The following is a 21,690-nucleotide window of genomic DNA, read 5'->3' as shown; positions in this document are numbered from 1 at the left end:
AAAAGAATACACTGGGGGTTTTATTAAATGAATAATAAATGCTTGTTTCAAATGAAGTTGGAACCCAGGTTTAGAACAGCTAAAGCAGTGTCTGCACACAGGGAAGGTAGCACATTTGTTTAATCATTTATTTAATCATTTGCTATCTCAACCTAGACACTCACACCGTCTCAGTTTTTTTGCGGTGCATTTTGCTATCATTCTGGAAGAGCTTTATCATCCACACGTCTGAATGGAGGAATTTCCCCTAAGGGATCCCTTTTGGCAGGCAGCAGAGCTACAAGAAGCAGAGCTGCTGCATCCTGTTTTTATCTGTTGTCATGGATCGGTTTTGGATCACATCACAGTCTCGTTCCCCAGAAACCTTCGTTTCAGTAAATACATGGTTGAAATGTGTCATGACTTCAGGAATCACGCTAGAGTTAATTTTATCAGGATTGCAAAGATGTTATCATAGAGGTTGGGAAATACATGAACATGTACAGTATTTAACGTTCAGCACTATGCCATCTATTTGCTTCTTTAGTTTCTGGCCATAGGGTTATGGCAGTAAATGATTGTTAACTGCCTGGTTTTTTTCTAGCTTGAAATGAGGCACATATGGCAGAATGGTGAGGCACTTCCTCACATTTTACCAGTCATATTTTCAGAAGAGTTGCGATGTAATTAAGAAGATAACTATTATTACTAGCATTTTAGAAATATTGGTAATATTTTTGGGTGGCTAGAACGGATTATCTGCATTTACATTATTTCTTCGCAATACAAATTTTCGCATTAAGAACTCGCATTAGCATTAATTAAATTCGCACCCCGAGGTTCCACTGTATGGATTTCTGTGCCCAAGAAGTTGGTTCTCCTTTTTGAGGATGAGGATATTTTATTTCTCCATAGAGGAGTTTTATGGTGGTTTACACAGAACATCTCTTTCTGTTATTCCCAGCTTTGTGCCTCCACGCAGACACTGTTTATTAATGCTAATCATTTTCAGGCCATAAATTTGGATTGTTGACTCGCTATCCCATTACCTATGAATAAAAACCTGATATTTTTGGTGCAGTATGTAGGCCTGCACGAAGTTAAATGTCCTTTGTAAGCTTCAATGATATTGATTTTTGCCGCCCCATGATTCTCCATGTCAAGAAACCGCAATCAACGATTGAATCATGCAGAAGCAAAGACAGGAAGACAAACATTTCCACCATTTCAGGTTTCAGAAGAGTAGGAGAGGGCGTGATAATATTACCAGCTGTGCAGAGTCGGAGATGTTTGCCAGCGGCTGCATTGTAAAAAGCTGAAAGTTGGATTTTTTTTAGGTGATTCCTCAGTAATACACTATAATACACTTTTCTTTCCACTTTTGAAAGTGAACATGATGAACATGATCATTTTAGGCTGGAGTTTTTCAGTGACGTTATTGTTGTCTAATATTAGGCAAACATACATTCATTGATTTGATTCATTGATTAATATTAATGAACATTTTCTGTTAAACTTTGATGAAAAGAGGGGCCACAAGAGTATAGTCAAGAACATTTTTGCATTATGAAATCTCCAACAGGCATTATTATTATTATTGGTTGCCATAGTGATAGGGTTGATAGTGACTGGGTGGCTATTCCACAAATCAGATTTCTTGTCACTAAAATTAAACATTTTGGAGGGAGATTTAGAGTTTGTGAGAGAAGGTTGTAAGTTCGAATCCCAGGTCCACCATGCTACCACTTCTGGGCCCCTGAGCAAGGCCCTCAACCCTCAATTGCTTGGTTGCATAAAATGAGATAAAATGTAAGTCACTCTGGATAAGGGTGTCTGCCAAATTCCTGAGATGTAAATGTCATGTCATATGAGATGAAGGAGAAGTAGTGTGTGCTCTTTGCCACTTCCATTGATAGTTGCTTATTTGCATAAAAACCTTTCTCATCTAGACACACCCACATCTTTTTAATGGGGGGGGGGTAGTGCAGCAAGAGTTAAATATATATTTACGCACACACACACACCCAGTGGTACCCAGACTTGGCAAAATTCAATCTCCAATAAATCTTTATTCTGTGCCAAGAAAGCACAAACCTTTCCTCACTGAGTCACAGCTTCTCAGAATCTTATCTCACCCAGTCGCACCCTGTGCTCCGGTATCCTGCCCTGTCCTCTAAAGCTGGGTCAGCTCTACATATTTATTCAGCTAGTCTTCATAAGTCATACATGTTAATTCAGTAGCACTTCTATTAGCTGCATCTTCTTCAGCATTGCTTCCAGCTCTGGAGAATGTCTGTGCTTCACAGGATCCTGTGGTATTTTGAAAGACTTCTCTAGAACCTTTTTTGCAAAGCTTCTTTTCACACACAAGGAAGTGTGCTACCTAAAAACCTACCTATTTTGAACACAAATAGAGTTTTTGTGGAACAGGCTACATAGAAATTGAGTAGAAATGTATATTCATATTCAGTTTTCATTACATGTCTGATGTCAATTGTTCTTACAGGCTGAATGTCCTGGCATCGAGTGTGGCTATGATTTTTGTGATTTTATTTCTAGCACATTTTTTTCAGGCTGGCCAGGAATATGAACACACTGTTTTTTTTTCTATGCTCATACGCAATCAGTGGAAGGTCGCCACCAGTCATGAGCACTGCTGGGGTATGTGTTCATGCCAGTAGTGCAATTTATTGAGGGACAAATTAACTGTTTAAGCCAAATTCTCTAGTGAGTTTTTGGTTTGTGAAACACATAGCCACTGATGTCCTCCTGATATGGTTAATTGCAGGTTATATTTAGCGACATGTTGGCAGTTTGCCTATCCTCTGTCCTCGCAATGTCTTAGGTGGGAAAGAAAAAGCAACCCGGTGCAGGTAGACGTCCAATACAGCATGAATTTTTCACCTAAAGAGCTAGACAGTTTAATCCTAATATAGCAAGACAATTGAATCCCTTTATTCCGGATGTTAACAAAACTATAGATTATTCCTTACATTTAGAGCACTGCAAGGGTAAAGAGTAAAAATCTGAATTTTAACACTTCATAATTCTGTAACTGCAGTGTATGAGAAATTCCATAGAAATACTTCACTCTTCTTAAGCACAGTGTTTGTACTATTTCTGTAACCGATATAATTCCTTTTGCATTTTTGTGTATTGTGATTATACTGTGGTATATGATGTATAAATGTTTTGCACGAGAACGAACATACCGTTTTTTTTTCTATTTCCACAAACATGGACGTTGTGGTTAGAGTCTGAAATTTCTTTCAACCACTAAACACTATTTCTTCTAAAGAAGAGGATCAGGACGGCCTCAGGATGGGTTTAAAACCCATAAAGCAAGAGATTTGCGAATCTTGTATAGAAAAATGTTTGCGTTATGAGCTTCCTCTCCTGATAAGCCAGCATAGAGCACACTGTAAACACAGCAGGGATCTGATTTGAAGAACACTGTACTGATTACACACAATGCCACATTGTCTTTAAGCCTGCTTAAGGTAACTATTTGGCCAAGGCAGTTTCCTCATGGTGTAACCTATACGACACAGTCAGATTCAATTTTCTGTTTTTATAACATTTGTTTACAAATTTCGCGAAACATTTCAGTGAATCAGCATCGTAAGTTGTTCCACCTTTTCCATCTTTAAAGGTTATCAGAAATAAGACACACTGTTTTTAGGCTTAATCAGTATGTCACTGATAATTTGAGGAGTGTAGCTGGTACATGTGATTTCACTGAGGTTATAGTAATGTTATTGCTGCTATAGTACCAGCTCATTCATTGGGACTTGTATAATCGACGCACCACATAATCTAATAATAAACATTTATAATTATTCCCATAGAAAAGCCTGTAATTGTTTGTTGAGGTTTGTTTAATCTTCTGCTTTTGGTTTCTTAGTAACACACAAGGTATTTTTTTGTTGTTGATTTTAAGACAGAGGTAAAAATAGAGGCTGATGCGGAGACATTTATAAATGTTTATAGCTGTGATAACGCAAGCGATTACAGGAACAGGCTTGTTTTGTGGAAGATCCTTTAACTAGTTTAAATAGATGGACAAAATGTAAAATGGATTTTATGACGTGTTATACCTACTTATATGTGTTGCATATACCTGGATTACGGAAATAACGACAGTGTAGTTCAGTGGTAATGATAGATGGAGTGATGTTGAAACATGGTACACAAAATCTCAACATTGTACACAAAAGTACATCATCTAGGCAAGCAAGTGCTTCTGAGGCTATAGGATGTCTCTCTCTCACTCTCTCTCTCTCTCTCTCTCTCTCTCTCTCTCTCTCTCTGACTCTCTCTTCGTTTCTCTTCTCTTATTTATGAGTTTACACTGCACGTTCATCAGTCCCTCCAAAAAATCAAGCAAACTCTGAAAATTGGGCCAAGACGCATCATGTAACATCATTACAACATTCAGCTTTGGCATTCATCCAAAGCTCTTGTCCATTCACGTGTTGAACATGAGTGCAGCCGTGAAAAGTAATTACAGAATCCTTTGCTTATATTTCTTGTATTTTCACCAATTCAGGTAGTTTACTGCCTTAAAAAAGCCAAGTTTTTGGATGCAACAATTACAAAAACACTCCATGAAATCCCAGAGGGACTGATTTATGTTATACATACATTAGATTTATTTAGAAATGTATCGACAATATTTTCATTATATTCCATTGAACAATATTTCCAATATTTCAGTATATTCCATGGCCTGTGACATTATATTATGTCACTCTTTTGCAGCCTCCATTAAGTTCCAGACAAATGACCGATTTCCTGTTCCAAACTGGTTCAATTATTTTTTTCCCCACTTTACTTTCACTCAAGCACTCTGCAGTGATGAGGTACTGGAAGGAGCATCATATTTTTGTTGGAGTTTTGAGTCAGACATTTAACCTTTCACTGAAGAAAACTGATGGAGGATCCCCATTTCAGCAAGTCCAAACAATCAGCAGTGTTTGTCCGAGTGCTGCATAGTTTCCACCTTGTGCTGCAGCAGCTCTGTGCCTTTGCTGAAAGTATGGCCTGCAGCAATGTGGAAGGCCTTTGGAATTCAGCTCTGGCCCTGTCTGAGCATGCCACAACACACACAGCACTCAAGCTGGGCCCAGCGTCTACAAACGGGCTGCCATACATGGCAGATGAGTTATACACAGGGCTGTCTGTTACTGACTTATTCAACTGCAGCAGTGCTAATAATAATAATTATAATAATAATAATCATCATCATCATCATTCGTATTCTGAAATTCTGAAAAACGTATTTTTGCCTAACAAAAGTTCCCCAAAAAAGAATCACGGTTTATTTTTCTTGTAGAGGTTCTGTAAGCACTTTACAAGCACTTCATGTTCCTATTTACAAAGGCATCCTTTCTGCTATATGACAGTCCAATGATAAAATAAAGCTCAGGGTGTTCTGATGAGTACTGAAAAAATACTTTAAGCTAATTATGAACAAGGCTGAAGTTTATAAGTTAGGTGTTTGTAACTGACCTGCAAGCAGAAAGCTATCTCTATTGTGACTACAGCATGTTTTTTAGGGATTTTTTTAGATTAAACCTGCTGACTTTTTTTTGATTAGATTGCAGATAGCTTTCCAGCTAACATGGACACCAGATTATGCAGTTACTACAGAAAAATAAGGCCAGCTTAATGCTAATCCTGTGGTTAACTGGGATGCCTTGATACGTTTCTGTTTTTCAGACTGATTACACAGTTTTTATTATTTGTCAAGAGTGAAGCTAATAATAAAACGAGTAACAGACGCAATCATGATCTTCACTGAACATTTTAGCTCTTATTATGTTGGTTGTTTATGTTATATTGTTATATTCTTTAAACAGTATCTATGAAGCACCAGGGAACCTGACCTGAGTGTGCAGAACTGTATCAGCGAGTGTCTCAGTGCTTACTTGGAGTTATCTATACTTCCTGAACTATAATACACGTGGATGCTTTAGGTGCCATGAAGTATTCAGGAAATAAGTGTGAATGTTAGGATTTGTCTGGTAGTATGTCAGTCATGTTGTTATTTTTGTGCCACACCAAACAAACACAGTGGAACCTCGGCATACAAATTTAAAAATGATATATGACCAATATTACCAATATGAAGGGTATGTGAACTGTATAGCTGCTTACAAAGAACTGACCCAAGCCAAGCATTCGATGTCAAGCATCCACACAGGCAGTCGTGCCACCAAGCTTGAGCTACAAATAGAAAAGACCACAAACGCCACTACAAAAAAACGTGCGAATACAAAAAAACGTTGGTACCGTGGGTCGACTCTTTCAAAACAGCTTTCACTGACTGAAAAAAAAAGATAAAATTCGTAAACTCGTAAAATTCACTTGGCTTCATTTGGCTTTCCATTGACACAAACAAGTTTTGAACGTTTCCCATTCATACGTGCAACTTAGCTGACATTTAATTCGGATTGTTCATTCGTATGCCGAAAATGCTACGTATGCTGATGAAAAGTTCTTGCAAAATTTCAATTCCTAAGGTGAAAATTCGTTAGGGAGGGCATTCGTATGCCGAGGTTCCACTGTATCAAAAACAACCAGTTCTTTTAGTAACATAACAAACATTTGCAGACAGAAGCACTGTTCTCATTTTGATGCCAAACCTGATATTGATGAAGTGCACCTTTTCTTATTCATACAGTCAAAAAATACAATACTAATATTTCAGCTGTTGTTTGTTATATGTTTGATGTCTTATTAAACATGTTCTTGTGTTATTGCATTTCATTATCTAATCATCCTCCCTGCATGTTTCTGTTTTAATGTTTTAACAGAGACCTGAGGTTTAACAAAATTAAAGACTTGCAGCCGGGCTCTTTCAGACGACTGAGGAACCTCAACACGCTGTACGTATCCCGTGCCATTAGGCTGCCTCGCTTTGTTTTCATGCTCCGACAAACTTTTATGAGCGTGTGTTTACTTTGACAGTGTGCTCTGGGCCGCTGGTTTGTGCTGCAGGCCACACATGCAGGTCACCTCATAATCCTCCCAGAATTTATTTTCCACCGTTCGACATCACACAGCTGCTCTGTTCTCCAAACTGATTGGTCAGATGGTGTTCGGTGATCCCCAGTTTGTTGAATATGTAAATGGATAAAAAGAGTCATTTTTGTGATTAGTTAAAATAATCAGCGTATCGCTGTGATATAAGAGGAATAAAACACTTAGTGACATGCTGTTATAGGGCAATAACCATCTACAGGGAGGTAACAGGAATTCAACCTCAGGTCACCACCTCTTAATTACATATTTTGCTACTATAAGTGCACGCTTTATTCATATATAGAGACAAAATACAAGAAAACCAACAAAATATCAAGCCATCAGAGCAGATTAAGTGAATCTTGGAATAGATCTGTATCTGGAACGGAGTTGAAGCTTTTCTCTAAATGGTCCACTGACACTTTCTGAATCACCAGCAGCTGCACTACGCTTATTCTCTTAAAGCAAGCTTATGTGTTATTTTAATAGGAAAGCTGATTTGCGTGAGAACCTAAAATCTGTTATAGTCCTAGACGTGGAAAAATCAATCCCATAGCACATTCGCAAAAGGTTTTTGTTCTGTTTTAAAGTTTTTTCCTCATCCCCCAAAAAAGTGTTGTTTGACAGAATTCATGATGTATGCCTCTACTGTATAACCATCTGTTTAAAATGTGTACTGTTGTTTTGTTGTTGTTTTTTTTTCTCCCTAAAGCCTTTTAAACAACAATCACATCAGAAGAATCCCAAAAGGAACTTTTGAGGACTTGGAGAACTTGAAATATCTGTGAGTTGACTCATGCATTGACATTTCTTTCTCACCTGATCTCGAGTGTTTGATTTCAGGTCACAGTGTGCGTTATTTGTATTCCGTGTAGACGTGCCACATGAATATCAATCATCCTGAGTGCAGTTCCCCCTTTACAGTGCTCTCTGAGAACCTCGACACTTGACAACCATTGTTTGAGAAGGAAAACAAATCTCACGCATTACGGCATCTAATTGCCTGTGCTGTGCTTTGAGGTGTCTGAGATTTGTCACCTAAAGGCACGGGAGAACAGAGACATCTTAAATAACAGTCAGTCCTTCCCACACTGCTAACTTTTGTTAGTCACAAAGGTGTTAAGAAAGCCTCAGCTGTGCTGTCTGCGTTTACGTTTGCATCCAGGCAGTATGGTCGCGTTTCTGCTCTTTAATGTAACACCTGCTTCACGCATTTCAACGTCTTTATGTGTCTGTAGATTTTTTCCGAGGTCGGGCTGGCCCGTGACTCATATATCAACATACACTAATAAATTTAAGTGTGTTTTTAGGGCATTTCCTTTAAATTCAGGGATCCAGCAGTGCTCTGTGCTGCTTAACCTTCATTAATAAGGGTGATTTTTTTGTTTTAACATAGATTTTCCTGGAATATATTATACAAGATGTTGAAAAGTGAGTAGTTTTGAGGAAATTAAAAAAGTAAGGTGATACCAAAAACGAATTATTTTTAAATAATGGAAATGATTGACTAATATAACCAATATTTATATGATATAAATAAATATAATAGTGTGTAATTATAATGTAATTGCCACATCAATTGATTCAAGATTTTATCGCCATGTGCACCATCAGTACTATACAGATTAAAAATTAAACTGAAAATATATTGTACTGTACAGTGTAGTATACGATGTTTACACTATAATATGTGGTATATGCTAAAGAATAGACATTTATTGTTTTGTTTTTTTCCTTTAACAGCTTGATTCCTTATATAAAATCACTAAAAAATGTGAGAGTCATATACATATGACAGTTTGGAGCTAGTTTAGCAGCAGTTGAAAATGGCCACAGAAGCATTTCCATTGCAAGCTCATATACTACAGTATATTTACAGACCCGGTATTTTTAATGATGGTACTTTAAGGGTACCAAAGACAGAAATCAGAAATTTGGAGGAATTTACTTATTAGTCATTATAGGGCTAGTCTTTAGTGGTGGAGAGTATATTGATAAATATTGAGGAACACTGTGGGTCTGTAATTGTAGTCCTAATGAAACCGTTCACATCTAAGTGTGATTAGTGAGCATGCAGCTTTAAAGAGTTGTAGATTGCTAAGTTCATTCTTGGGTTAATTCTCTGTTAGAGGTTGGCTTCTGAAGACCTTTGTTCAAAATGGGGCAGTTTGGTCATCAAAAAAAAATACATATAATTATATAATCACCCGAAAGACCTTTTGTGGGAAGCTACAGTTTAATACTTCTATTATGTTTTCCGGCAGACAGAATGAAGTCCACTTTCTTTGTCAGTCAGTCTGTTAAATAAAGTTACGTCTGTCACCACCCTGACCACTTCAAATATCTCTACAGTCAGGTCAAAAAATCCAAACCAGACATTTGAATTCATTCATTCCTGTTATTACATCTGATATCATTATGCCCCTGCTCTGAAACCTGAAGCCTTAATCCTACAGACTGTGGTTTGGAAAAGACTCTTTCAAGTTGACTCAGAGTAGCCCAATTTTGCAGATGATTCAACCTTAGACAATAGCACAAACACATGACCTCTGCAGTGTGGGTTTGCTTCAAATTGTCTTGAAATGACTCCTACATTGAGACTTAATGTTCTTTTCCTAGTGAAATCGGATTAGTGCCAAATGAGGTTTCTAGGCTAGATATTCTCACGTATTAAAAAAAGGCTTTGGCAAAATGTGTAAAGTTTTTTTTTGTCTGATTTGTAGTCCGTTTTGAATCAGCTAATGGAAAGAAATTGGATAGAAAGAAAGGATACTGAGGATTATTTTAAAAATTTCTGGCATCCGGTTAAAGTAATTAGTAATGAGAGTCTGATGTGCTTACTTGGTGGTCCACATAGAACTTAAGCCTGATTTATTGCTTCCATTTCTGTATACCTGTATGAGATTCAAAATGTTCTTCTTCTTTGACTTTTTCTACACTGAAATCTTTCCTGTAATATTAATGCATAGTTCTGAAAACAACAGACTAAACTTTCTAAAGTATATTTCTCTTTTGCATATATCTTTATCTACATTTTTTTTTTAAGTATAAATTTTCTGCAGGTGCAGCATCTGATTACAAGCTGAACTTTAAGCAGTCTGTTTGTTAAAATTGCTTCTTGTACAGCACAATCCCAGGGGAATAGCTTAGATTAAAAATGTGAATGAAAAATTTCCATGTTGCTTTGCTGAAATATTTTTTTGTGGTTCAGTTGTGATCATTTATAGGCAGAAAACCCCAATTTTCATCAAAAACCTGAGCTTTTCATGTCTTATGGGCAGTGTGCCAGAATTTAGCCACGGCAGCATTCAGAGCTTTTATTTATATATAAAGAATTCTTCACATGTTTATGTTTTGATGGTCCAGTAAGTATGAATGAATTGTATTGGCCTCATTTGTGCGCTATAATGAATGGTTAATGGAGGTCTTCGGGTTGTCGGAGTATTTACTTTTTTGCTTGACCAAACACTCAGCAGCTGAGGAGTATGACTGAGATATATTTTTGTAAGGTAACCTAATATGTGGAAAATCAACAGTCAAGCTTCAAGAGCATTTCTATTAGTTAGCCAAACTTTGAACAGCTGACTCCTTAAACCCCCACTCCCTAGAGGAGACACTCATAGTACTGAGTTCCTGTTTCCCACGGTGCATCTCTGCTTTGCCAGCACCAAACTTTCATGTTCATGTGTGCAGTCACCCCTTCACATTCCACTCTGATTGATAAAGCAAACCATTTCAGTCCCAGACAATACACTGGCCATCTTTTCCTGTCAGATCACTGCCCTGGGCTAAACGAACAGGTTTTTACATGCAGGGTATCCTTATGTCTAATATATACTTTGCCCTTATATTTGTGAACTGCTGTCATTAACATATGTTTAAATCAGTATCTGTGTGTACTTGTAAAAACAGACATGTATAGATGTAAAACATTTCAGCATTGCATGATCAAGCAACAGAGACTGTACCTGTTTAACATAACACATTTCAGTTAGATGTTGGCTGTTGCACTGCATATTAACTGTTAGCTTTGTTTTAACACAAAAAAGTATATATTTTCTAAAACAAGGCTTGAAGCATGTCCCATGATTAATTAAATCCTGCACATGTTAAACAGCTCTCATATCTCCAGAGTCCAGATGATTTGGAAAAGGATATTATTGTATAACTAGAATTCTCACATTAGTTCACATTTCCTGTGTTTTTCTAACACACACACACTTTATTTCTCTACACAGCTATTTGTACAAGAATGAAATCCAATCGATAGACCGACAAGCGTTCAAGGGCCTGGTCTCTCTAGAACAACTGTAAGTGACCTTTTTCTCTCTTCCTGCCTCATTTCACTCTGCCTTCATGTCTTCTTTTCTTTTAAGTTTCTGCTCTTATGAGAAGACTTTGCTTTTTAAGTAGGGTCACGTTATTTGGTAGGATACGTCCTGATCAACCTAAACAATGTCCGTGGCAGAGTCATGAATCATTTTGACAGCAAAGCCATGCAGCTGACATGTATCACTGAAGGCCAGGTGTGTTACTGACAACATGCATGCAGCATGTGCAGCGAGTTGTTTTTGTAGTGTTAACCCATGACCCCTAACCTCTGGATCTGGCACATCTGGTCCCTATGACAAAACGTGCACATTTCAGGGCCTCTCATCTGACTATTCAGGCTAAGAGACTAGGAGTAGTAGTAGTGGTGATAGCAATGGTAGTTGTACTAGTATTAGCAGTAGTAATGTTAAAATTATTAGTAGCAATAATAGTTCTAAATGTGGTAGTAGTAACAACATTAGCAGCAGTATTAGTAGCAACAGTAGTATTGCTGGAAATAATAGTATAAGTTCTAGAAGACATAGTAGTAGCAGTAATAGTAGAAGAAACAGCAGCAGTGGTAAAACATTTTCCCAAATTTCCACTTGGGATTAATTAAATACTCTCTACTCTAATAGTATTAATAGGATTAGCATTAGTATCATTATATTAGTCAGAATGATAGTAATAGTAGTAGTAGCAATATATTTATTAGTGGTAGTACTGATAGTAATGGTACTTGTAATGATAGTATTAGCAATAGTAATATTTGTAGTAGTAGTAGTAGTAATAGTAAGTACATTAGTGGCAGTAATAATAATAGTATTAACAGTAGTAATAGTTATAGTAGTATTAATTAGCAGTAGTAGTAGTGATAGTAATGGTAGTAGTAAAACTAGTATTAACAATAGTAATAGTTGTATTATCTAGCAGCAGTAACAGTCATATTAGTAGTAATGGCTAGCAGGTGTACTGGTATTAGCAGTAGTCGAGTAGATAGTAGATTTTACTGGTAGTAGTGTTATTATCATGAGTCGTAGTAGTAGTGAGTAGTACCTCATTTGCTGCTTGCTATTGTTGCTTTAATTATAAGCTTGTATGGATTCGAATTTACTGTTCAAAGAGTTGAATTGTCTTAATTTCCACTCAGCAGCCAGCTGTCCCCAGTCATACGGCAGCTGTCAGCCAGAGAGGGTCACTTCCTCTGAAACATATGAAGCCAGCTAACTGTGTTTTGCCAAAATGCTGCTCATGCTGTGACACATGCCAGAATAACACAAAAAAGCACTGCCTGCCATCTTCCACATGCATAAGCTCATTTGGTTAGTGCCACTGTAATTGTAAACGAGTTCTCTATCTCCGCTTATCAGGGAGCATGGTCAGTTTTGCTCTTTTAAACATGGTCATGGATGGCTGTGGCATTGCGGGAGCTCGAACTTGTAGGACAAACACATTTCTGTTGTGCCTAGAGGGCAGAACTCTTAACCATGTGTTTAAAACTCATGATTATTTAGTCATTTTCTATGTGCATGTTTATTACTGCTGACCTTTTTCTGCTGTAGGCATCATAAATTGTCTCAGGAAAACAAAAGTCTCGGTAACCTCAAATATGTGTGAGAAAGTCAGACATAATACTAACTCAGCTTATTTCGCAGATGCCTGTGTTTTATTATCATGTTTTCAGTCCAGTATGATTAGATAATGACAAACCAGACCACTCGTGGAAAAAAAAAAGAGCATACAGTCAATGCATTCTTTCAGCTCTGTCAGCTATAACTGGTTTGATAGCATTAAATAACAACAACCAACAAAACTGAGCAGAAGACCGAAATCCATAAAACTTTGGACTTTGGTTTTCACATCCATCCATTTTAACTATAGACTTAAAGGACTATTTTGCATTCTATATAACTCTGTCATGCAAATGTGCTTTATCAGTGTTATAATGTGTAATGGATGTCAGCACTGATAAATCCTATAGCAGATTATATCACTGACTATTTTTGTAGAAAGTTACACACGTGAATATAATTGATTTGTGTCTATTGTCATACGCCTTGCCTGTCTGGCACGGAAACAAGCTAGCCATGAATGAGCAAAATAAATATGAAATTTGCCAGGTTTACAATTGTTGCCAAAAATTGTTGAACACGATCCAGTTGATCTGCCTTTTTTTTGCTCTTTGATTTTCAGCCAGTTAAACAAATGCTGGAAAGATTACTTTCTCTCATGGGTATGTTTTTTTAAGGCAGTCTGAGCAATCACACATACTGAAACTCTCACAAATCTCTTCTGGGTGTGTTTAGCATTAAACCACATGCCTATCAAATTCATATTTATGCTGAAAATGGAAATAAAAGGTATTTGGTATACTAAAGCAGAAGCAGAAGAGCAAAAGTTTCTATAAGAAATAAATGCACGGTATTTATCATATGTTTCTTCTTTCTTTTCCTACAGATATCTCCATTTCAACAACATCGAAGCGTTAGAACCCGAGTCTTTCATTCACTTGCCCAAGCTGGAACGGCTGTGAGTCTCCTCTAGGATATCATCTCTCTGACGTTCTTCTTTTAGGATCCATTCATTGTACCATTTTTCAACATGTTAATGAGGCTTTGGACTGCAGATCAAAGCATTCATGTAGATGCATGAGGGTGATCTCAGACACTGTGTAAACTCTATTCATGATAATAGTGATCATATTTCTTGTTTTGCAATGGCATTGCCCTGAATGAACTGAAAAGCACATAATGCCTCCAAAATGACAATGGAAATGAAATACATTTACATTTGCATTTGACAGACACCGTTATCCAGAGCCACGTACAAAAGTTTCTGTTCTCAAATTCCTGTAAAACATTAGTCTGTATAGTTATCCAGTTTTTCTTCTTTTTTTTTTTATTGCAAATGGTATCAGCCCTGTGGTGATATGGAGACTTTTGAAAGCAGTAAAGTGGCATCAGCTTTCAGTGTTGCATCTGTGGAATTTTGTTGTATGTAACTGAAAGTCTGGCTTCCTTCGTCTAAAATTATACATGAACCAGACTTGCAGTGAAGATGACCACTGGAAAGGATTTCTTCCCCCAACAAACCCCCTCCATCCCTCCCCCATCCCCCAGCCCTCCATTCCTCTTGGATTTCATACCAGATGTTTGGAGTTTGGTAGCTGCTCTGATTCCTTTATTCCACCTCTGTTTACGGGTGACGTGCTGGAATCCAGCCTTCTTTTTCCAGTCCCTCCGAGAACAGGATAGAGGAGCCACCTGGTCTAACACAAAGAGAGAAGGAAATAGAGAGGACTCTTAAAGATCCCAGGTGCAGGAAGTGCTTCTAAAGCTGCTGCTGCTGCTACAAAAAAAAAGAAAAAAACTCAGCTTTTTTATATCCTCAGACATATTAGAATGGAATATTTTTGTAGGTTAGTGTGTCCATGGGAGATACGCCAGATGGGAAGAGGAAGTGTCTCTCAGCTCAGCTTGTGCTTAATAGAAGATGGCACTGTTTCTCAATATACATAAGCAGACTCATCTGTTTTTAATGCTGATAAATGATCGATGATGAATGCTGTTTGAAGTTCCAGAACATGTTTGGTAAAGAGCGAAGAAGTGATTACACAAAATCTGGGAAAGTAGTCATATTATTTCCTGTATAAAATAAGAGCGTCTCGGAGGACTGGCCTTTCACGGAGCATATGGTCCTCACAGCTGGAAGCAGACCCCAGATCAGCTTCATAGAAAAGTTTTGCAACTGATTCCCATTAACATATTTTATCTGCTTTCGAAATTCTTTGCATTGCTATGAATGCAAAAGTGTCTCCAAGTATTTATATAATACATACACTGTAAAATATCCTGTAAATACACTGGGAAAAACGTCTCCACTCTAGCATTCCAACACTGATGCCATTTTATACAATGTATGTTATCGGATTTGTTTTTTTTGTGGAGAGATAGGATATTCACTCAATTCCTGACACCTTATTTTGTTTTATTTTGTCTGCTTTTTATAGGTTTTTGCACAACAACAGAATAACACACCTTGCACTGGGGACTTTCTCCCATCTACAGTCTATGAAGAGACTGTGAGTGCTCACAGCAAATGCAAAACAGCACACGAGAGGAAGGTCACATAATGCAGGGCAGTTTCAAATTCTGAGATAGTGTACAAACTGTAAAAGTCTGATGTAAAGAACAAGTCCAGCTGAGAAATCTAAGTAGAAACCTGACATTGAGAGATTAGAAGTTATAAAACGGAATGAATGAACATTATCACGCTGCTTAGATGTTTTAATTTCTACATTGACTTAAGGTTCATCTTGCCTCTAACATTTTTTTGTTGAATGATTGACATTGCAACAATTACTATTATACATGTTAACATTTACATTACAATTCAGTTGTAATATTATATTATATACATATTCATATCCCTTACTGTCAGGTAGTAAAATCTAACTAACAGTTCAAATCTGTGTGTCCCTGCTCAGGCGTCTGGACTCGAACACACTGAATTGTGACTGTGAGCTTCTATGGCTGGCAGACCTACTGAAGCAGTACGCAGAGTCTGGCAATGCCCAGGCTGCTGCCACGTGCGAATACCCCAGCCGCCTGCAGGGCCGATCCGTAGCCACCCTCACAGCAGAGGAGCTCAACTGTGGTAAGAATACCTGTTCATTCATGCAATTATCCAGTCAGCCAATCATGTGGTAGCAGTGCAACACATCAAAGCATGCAAGCTTCAGTGAATGTTCACATCAAATGTAAGAATGAAGAAAATACTGGGCTCAGTCACATAGATCGTGGTATGGTTGTCTGTGCTGGTTGGAGTGTCTCTCACATTTTTGAGCTCCTGGGATTTTCACTCACAACAGACTAGGGTTTACACAGAATGGTGTGAAAACCAAACTGTATCCGATGAGAAGCAGGAATACGGACGTTATGTTGACGAGCGAGGTCGGAGGTCAGACTGGTAATTTAAATAACCGCTCTTTACAAGCATGGTGAGCAGAAAAGCATTTCAAAATGTACAGTTCAACAAACCTTGAGGCGACTGTGTGATCACATCAGCCTCTACTTTTGTCAGGCAAGAACAGGAAGTGTGTTTTGGGCACGCAACTGGCAAAATGACCAGGCAAGTTTCTCAAATGTTCGGCTATCCAGTGCTCCAGCTTTTGTTACAACTGATATTATATTATTATTAAATTAAGTGTAGCAAATGTTTTATGAGTAAACCTTTTTTGTTCAGTACAATGAGGCAGGATGTGCAGCTGGTTCCAATTCAACCATGTATGTATTTATTTATTTATTTTTTACCAAAAATATAAAACCTTTCCTGGTTATTATTAAACTATATTCATCCATTTTAATCAAAGGTAACAGTAATTTGTATAAATTATAGGGACACCTGTTAACATTTTGGCTATTACCATTTAAAAAGTCATAGCCAGAGTGATATTAGTGATATGTTTCTTGCTAGTATGAATGCAGGCTAAGAAGTGAGTTTCCAGATGTAACTCTGTTGATGTGTTTAGCCTCCTACACACTGAATGTTCTGCCAGAGTGAGTAGTGGGTCAACTGTAGCTCCCTCAGTCTCAGGCATCTGCTAAACAAATGAAGGTCAATCCTACAGGGAGGCAGTGCAATCAGCAGTAAAGGAAGGCAGGCGTCATCCTTATTCATATCACTCAGATGTGGGCAAACGAGCTTTTTTGCTTCCCAAAGCAAGTTTCCTCTTGTTTCGTTCAAAACGAGCTAGAAAGCTTTAGTGCTTTCTCTTATGTAATCCACGGATTTTCAAGTACACCACAGCCGTCTGTGCACTACAAAGAAGCCACGAACTTCTGTGGCTAATTTGCCACAAACGTGCTCAGGCTTGTTGGTGTAAACCATACTCATAATGTGTCTGCAGGCTCTGCACTGGAATGTCTCCCACTCTCCCACTCTCAGGAATGATACCCAGAGAGTTGGAGCAGCTGTAAAAACACATCATGGCTCAGTGTGGCACTGCCACTTTAGTGCATTTGGTGTGGAATGGTGGCAGTTTGAGTGTGGCTGGCAAACGGAGTTATAATTACAATGTCAGAAAGCGTAACTGGGGAAAGCGGAGGTGTGTAGTGCAGGGGACAGGCAGGATGCCAAATGGACATGAACACACGACTGCTTTGTGTTTCAGCGTTTACGATGACAGAATGGGTATGGCTTCATAGTTTATTGAGAATTGGCTCATATGAGAAAGAAGGTATATGTCTGGATGCCATGTTTGATCTGCATTAAATTTCTCTCTCTCTCTCTCTCTCTCTCTCTCACTCTTTTTCTTCCTCTGCCTGTGTAGAAATAGTCTGATAATGCTTTGGACCAGGCTATTAATGTAAATCATAATAAAGGACTACTACAAAACAGCCTTTCATTCATGGATTTGCTAAAATGAACTTCAGCTTATTCTGCCATTCACACAGCAGGTTTATTGCAAATTGTGATGCCTGTAAAGGCACCAGGTTTCTCGGCATGTGTGCAAGAGAAATGTCTGGTGTTGTGCCGAGACATTATAAGCCCCCACTTAGACGTCCAACTGTCGTGACATCATCATGTACAAGTCAGCCTTCTACGGTCCAATTCTGATGGTAGCATATTAATCCACCTCTAGTAACATTATTCTTTTCTGTCTTTTTCCTTTCTTACACCAATCCTCCCCCTCCCCACCATTCCTTTACCCCACTTCTGTTTGACGTATGTATAGAGGTTCCTCGGATCACATCTGAGCCACAGGATGTGGACGTGACTTCAGGGAACACTGTGTATTTCACATGCAGGGCGGAGGGCAATCCCAAACCCCAGATCATCTGGCTGAGAAACAAGTGAGAGCAGCTTTTTAATCTAAGAAATATACAGCATACATGTTAACTGTTTTTTGGACAGTTTGCACATTGTTTACAGAGCTAATATTATTCCAGATTGTGTTTATGAATTGTTATTAAACTCTGATTGTTTTTACAGCAACGCCCTTAACATGCAAGATGACTCGCGCCTGAATCTTCTGGAAGACGGCACCCTGATGATTCAGGACACAAGGGAAACTGACCAGGGCGTGTACCAATGCATGGCCAAAAATGTCGCTGGCGAGGTCAAAACAGGAGAGGTCACCTTGCGCTACTTTGGTACACCATGTAAGCCTCACACCTTCGTATGACTGTCCCAGGAACAAAACATGACGCTTTGCAAGAAGCTGCTGCTTATTTCTTTTTGCTTTGATTGTAGATGGTAATTCGGTTTTGGGCACCACTGTATTCTTATTGTCATTTACTGTAAGAGTGAAAGGTTTGGACTTATCTTTTTATAGAACAGTGTTCTTTTCATATTCAGTTCGGCTGTTGGCTGTTTAGGGGGATAAATCTGTGAGAATTTTTCTCACACATTTTTTTGTTTTCTGCTCGATAATGCCTTTTTTGGAGCACACACAAAACACAAGGCATCTGAACCATATTTAAACTTTATTTCACAAAACAAAATTTCTCAGTTCTACATTTTTTGGGTGGCATAAATAATCTCTTTTGGATTCAAACATCATATATAATATAATATATACATATATATATTCCAGTTGCAAGAAAGATTTTTCATGATTTTTCAGTGATCACACAGATACTAACAATTTTGCGATTTAGGCTTGATGAATTATTAATTTTTTCTTATTATTATTAAATATTTTGCAGTGAAGCAAAAGTGCTAGGGGCTTTGCATCATTATGAAACAGTAGCACTGAAAATTTATTTCGAAAAAAGGTGTTAGTATTAAACATACACATTACAGCATCATAAAATATAAGAGGCTCTCATGTTCCAAAATGCAAACATTTAACACCACTTACACAGGGAATGGTCTGGGCATGTTCAAAATACTGTAGCAGAGCCAAGAAACCTATGAAAAAAACTGGATGTAGTTCAATGACTCTAGTTTTCTAAACATGAATAAGCTCAGCATCCGTAGCAGATCCTTCGTTACAGTTTATCTGATCACGTGCATTTATGTAAACCTTTTCGCTGAAGGCAGCTCATCAGACCAAAGACTGAGTGCAGGGCTGGAGACATTATGCAAGAAAGGGGTGAGATTTTACAGACTTGCTGATTTCTGATTTTATTTATCCACTCTCTGCTCTGATTAGCAATATGATGATGTGGCTTGTTTCACAAAATGCCAACGATGAAAACAGTTTAAAGACGAATTGTCAGAGGAGTATGCGTGAAATTCAAAACAGATGTGTATCATATGTTCAGAGTTTGTCGTGCTAGTCAAAAGTGGTAATGTGAAGCACCAGTGTGAGAAAAAAAAACACTGAATTGTCTTATTTATAGCCTTAAACTAAAAATTAAAGGTTGAACCCATTCAAAGATTTAATTTACAATTAATTTCTTTTTTCAATTGGTCTGCCTCGCAGGTTTTGTGAGACTTTGAGAACATAAAAAAGATGCATCTGATCCTACGAGTGGTCATGACCTTGTATGGTAGTTTATAATTCATGTGAATGGTCCATTGTTCTTCCTACTCTTGGTTATCAGGTAATCATTCTTCCAGAACTGGGAAAAACTGAATGGCGTTTTTGTCTTCTGTTTGGATCCTGTGTAGCTCGGCCTAGTTTCGTGATCCAGCCTCAGAACACAGAGGTGCTGGTGGGAGAAAGCGTGACTCTGGAGTGTAGTGCCACAGGGCAGCCTCATCCCCGGGTGACATGGACAAGAGGAGACCGCAGCACTCTACCCAGCAGTCCTCGCATCAGCATCACATCCTCAGGAGGGCTTTACATCCAGAACGTCAACCAGGATGATGGAGGCCAGTACACCTGCTACGCCAGCAATAACATAGACACCATCCACGCCACTGCCTACATCATCGTGCAGGGTAAGAGAGAAGAGGAGAAATGTTTCCAGAAATAGTACACAAACCCTTTTTAAAAAAGAAAAGAATAGAGCATATCAGGCTCTTGACTCAAGAAGGGTTTTCAATTTTTTAATATTTCTTAATATCAAGTAATTAGACTTTCTTTGTTAAAGTTTCTCTGAAGTCCCATGCCTCAGTGGAAACATATATGACAACAAGATAAAAGAAAACAGCAAAGAGCAAAGGTTCATTTCTGTTTATTCTCACACTTCTAAAACTAATGCTGCCTAACTCTAACTATAAATCAGTCGCGCCTTTCTGTATGTGTTTCTCCTGCAGCTGTTCCTCAGTTCACAGTGACCCCACAAGACCAGACGGTGTTAGAAGGCCATACAGTTGATTTTCCCTGTGAAGCTACCGGCTATCCCGAGCCTTTCATAGCCTGGACACGTGGCGGTGAGATCATTTAATGAACCTATATGCTGTAGACATTAAACACGATTACACCTGCATTTACATGCACGCTAATTTTTAGCTTACATTTTGAAAGTAATTTGGTTTTCACACATTGAAAAAAAAAACCCCTAAAATCTGTTTTTCATATTTCTAATAGCATTTTTACACCTTTAATTTAACTCAGGTCTAATTTGATCATTTTAGATTTGTGCTTTCAATATAAACTTGAAGGTTAGTTTTGAAAGGTAAATGAAGGTTCATTTGGAACATAATAGTTAGAGAAAGAAAAAGTATTTTAGGAAGTCATCCTTAGATATTGGGTGAAAAATAATGGTTAGGTGGGAGGAATATGATGAAGTGAGGATCATACATATCACAAATGTAAACTATGCAAGAACTCCTGAAATGCAAGATGTGATTATTTTTCAGTTGCTGTGTCATTATTTCATTTCCGAAGAGAAAACCAGCCACAGAAAAAATAAAATATGAATAGTATTGTTTCTATAAAGCACTAAAGGTTACTAAATATGCTAAACATTCATTCATTTATTCATTTATCTTCGGCAAGTGCTTTATCCTGGTCAGCATGATAGTGGAAATCTAATGGAATCTATCCTGGTAGGCGTCCAATGGAAATGCATACTGACATGAGGAGAACATTGTCCAGAACTGAGCTTATAAGATATTTAGTAATGTTTCAGCAATGATCACTGTTTATCATTGTTTTGCACACTTATGGAGGAGTGGATGGGGAAAGGACACAAAGATGAAGTCTGATCTGTACATCGCATTAATTGACCGTTTGCAGCTTGATTCATGAACAGAAACATCACAAAGAAATGCAGCATGAAGAAATGCTAAACAAATACAATCACTGCATTATGAACTTTTATCTTAACATTATGGTTAAGGAGTGGTCTAACCCACCAACATTTTCCCCCTTGTTGGAAGTTTTTTTTTCTTCTTTTATATTATGATAAAGAGAAGAGCCAGAGAGAAGAGAGCAGATCCACTGGTTCTAAACAAATCATTGCCTAAGATACAGTA

At 37.9% G+C, this 21,690-nt stretch overlaps 1 protein-coding gene across 1 annotated transcript in view; it reads left to right on the top strand.

Moving 5' to 3' along the window:
- LOC131359437 (peroxidasin homolog) overlaps nt 1–21,690 on the top strand; it is a 58,915-nt gene that overhangs the window by 14,732 nt on the left and 22,493 nt on the right. The window contains exons 2-11 of the mRNA XM_058399317.1: nt 6,798–6,869; nt 7,718–7,789; nt 11,244–11,315; nt 13,774–13,845; nt 15,326–15,397; nt 15,803–15,972; nt 18,053–18,170; nt 18,310–18,479; nt 19,936–20,208; nt 20,527–20,643. Of these exons, the coding sequence (XP_058255300.1) occupies nt 6,798–6,869; nt 7,718–7,789; nt 11,244–11,315; nt 13,774–13,845; nt 15,326–15,397; nt 15,803–15,972; nt 18,053–18,170; nt 18,310–18,479; nt 19,936–20,208; nt 20,527–20,643 (1,208 nt within the window). The remainder of the gene's footprint in view (nt 1–6,797; nt 6,870–7,717; nt 7,790–11,243; nt 11,316–13,773; nt 13,846–15,325; nt 15,398–15,802; nt 15,973–18,052; nt 18,171–18,309; nt 18,480–19,935; nt 20,209–20,526; nt 20,644–21,690) is intronic.

This window comes from Hemibagrus wyckioides, linkage group LG09 (assembly GCF_019097595.1).
Source record: "Hemibagrus wyckioides isolate EC202008001 linkage group LG09, SWU_Hwy_1.0, whole genome shotgun sequence".
In the NCBI taxonomy this organism is placed as follows: Eukaryota; Metazoa; Chordata; class Actinopteri; order Siluriformes; family Bagridae; genus Hemibagrus; species Hemibagrus wyckioides.
The sequence above is the reverse complement of the archived record's forward strand: the minus strand, read 5'-3'. Positions and strand labels throughout refer to the sequence as shown.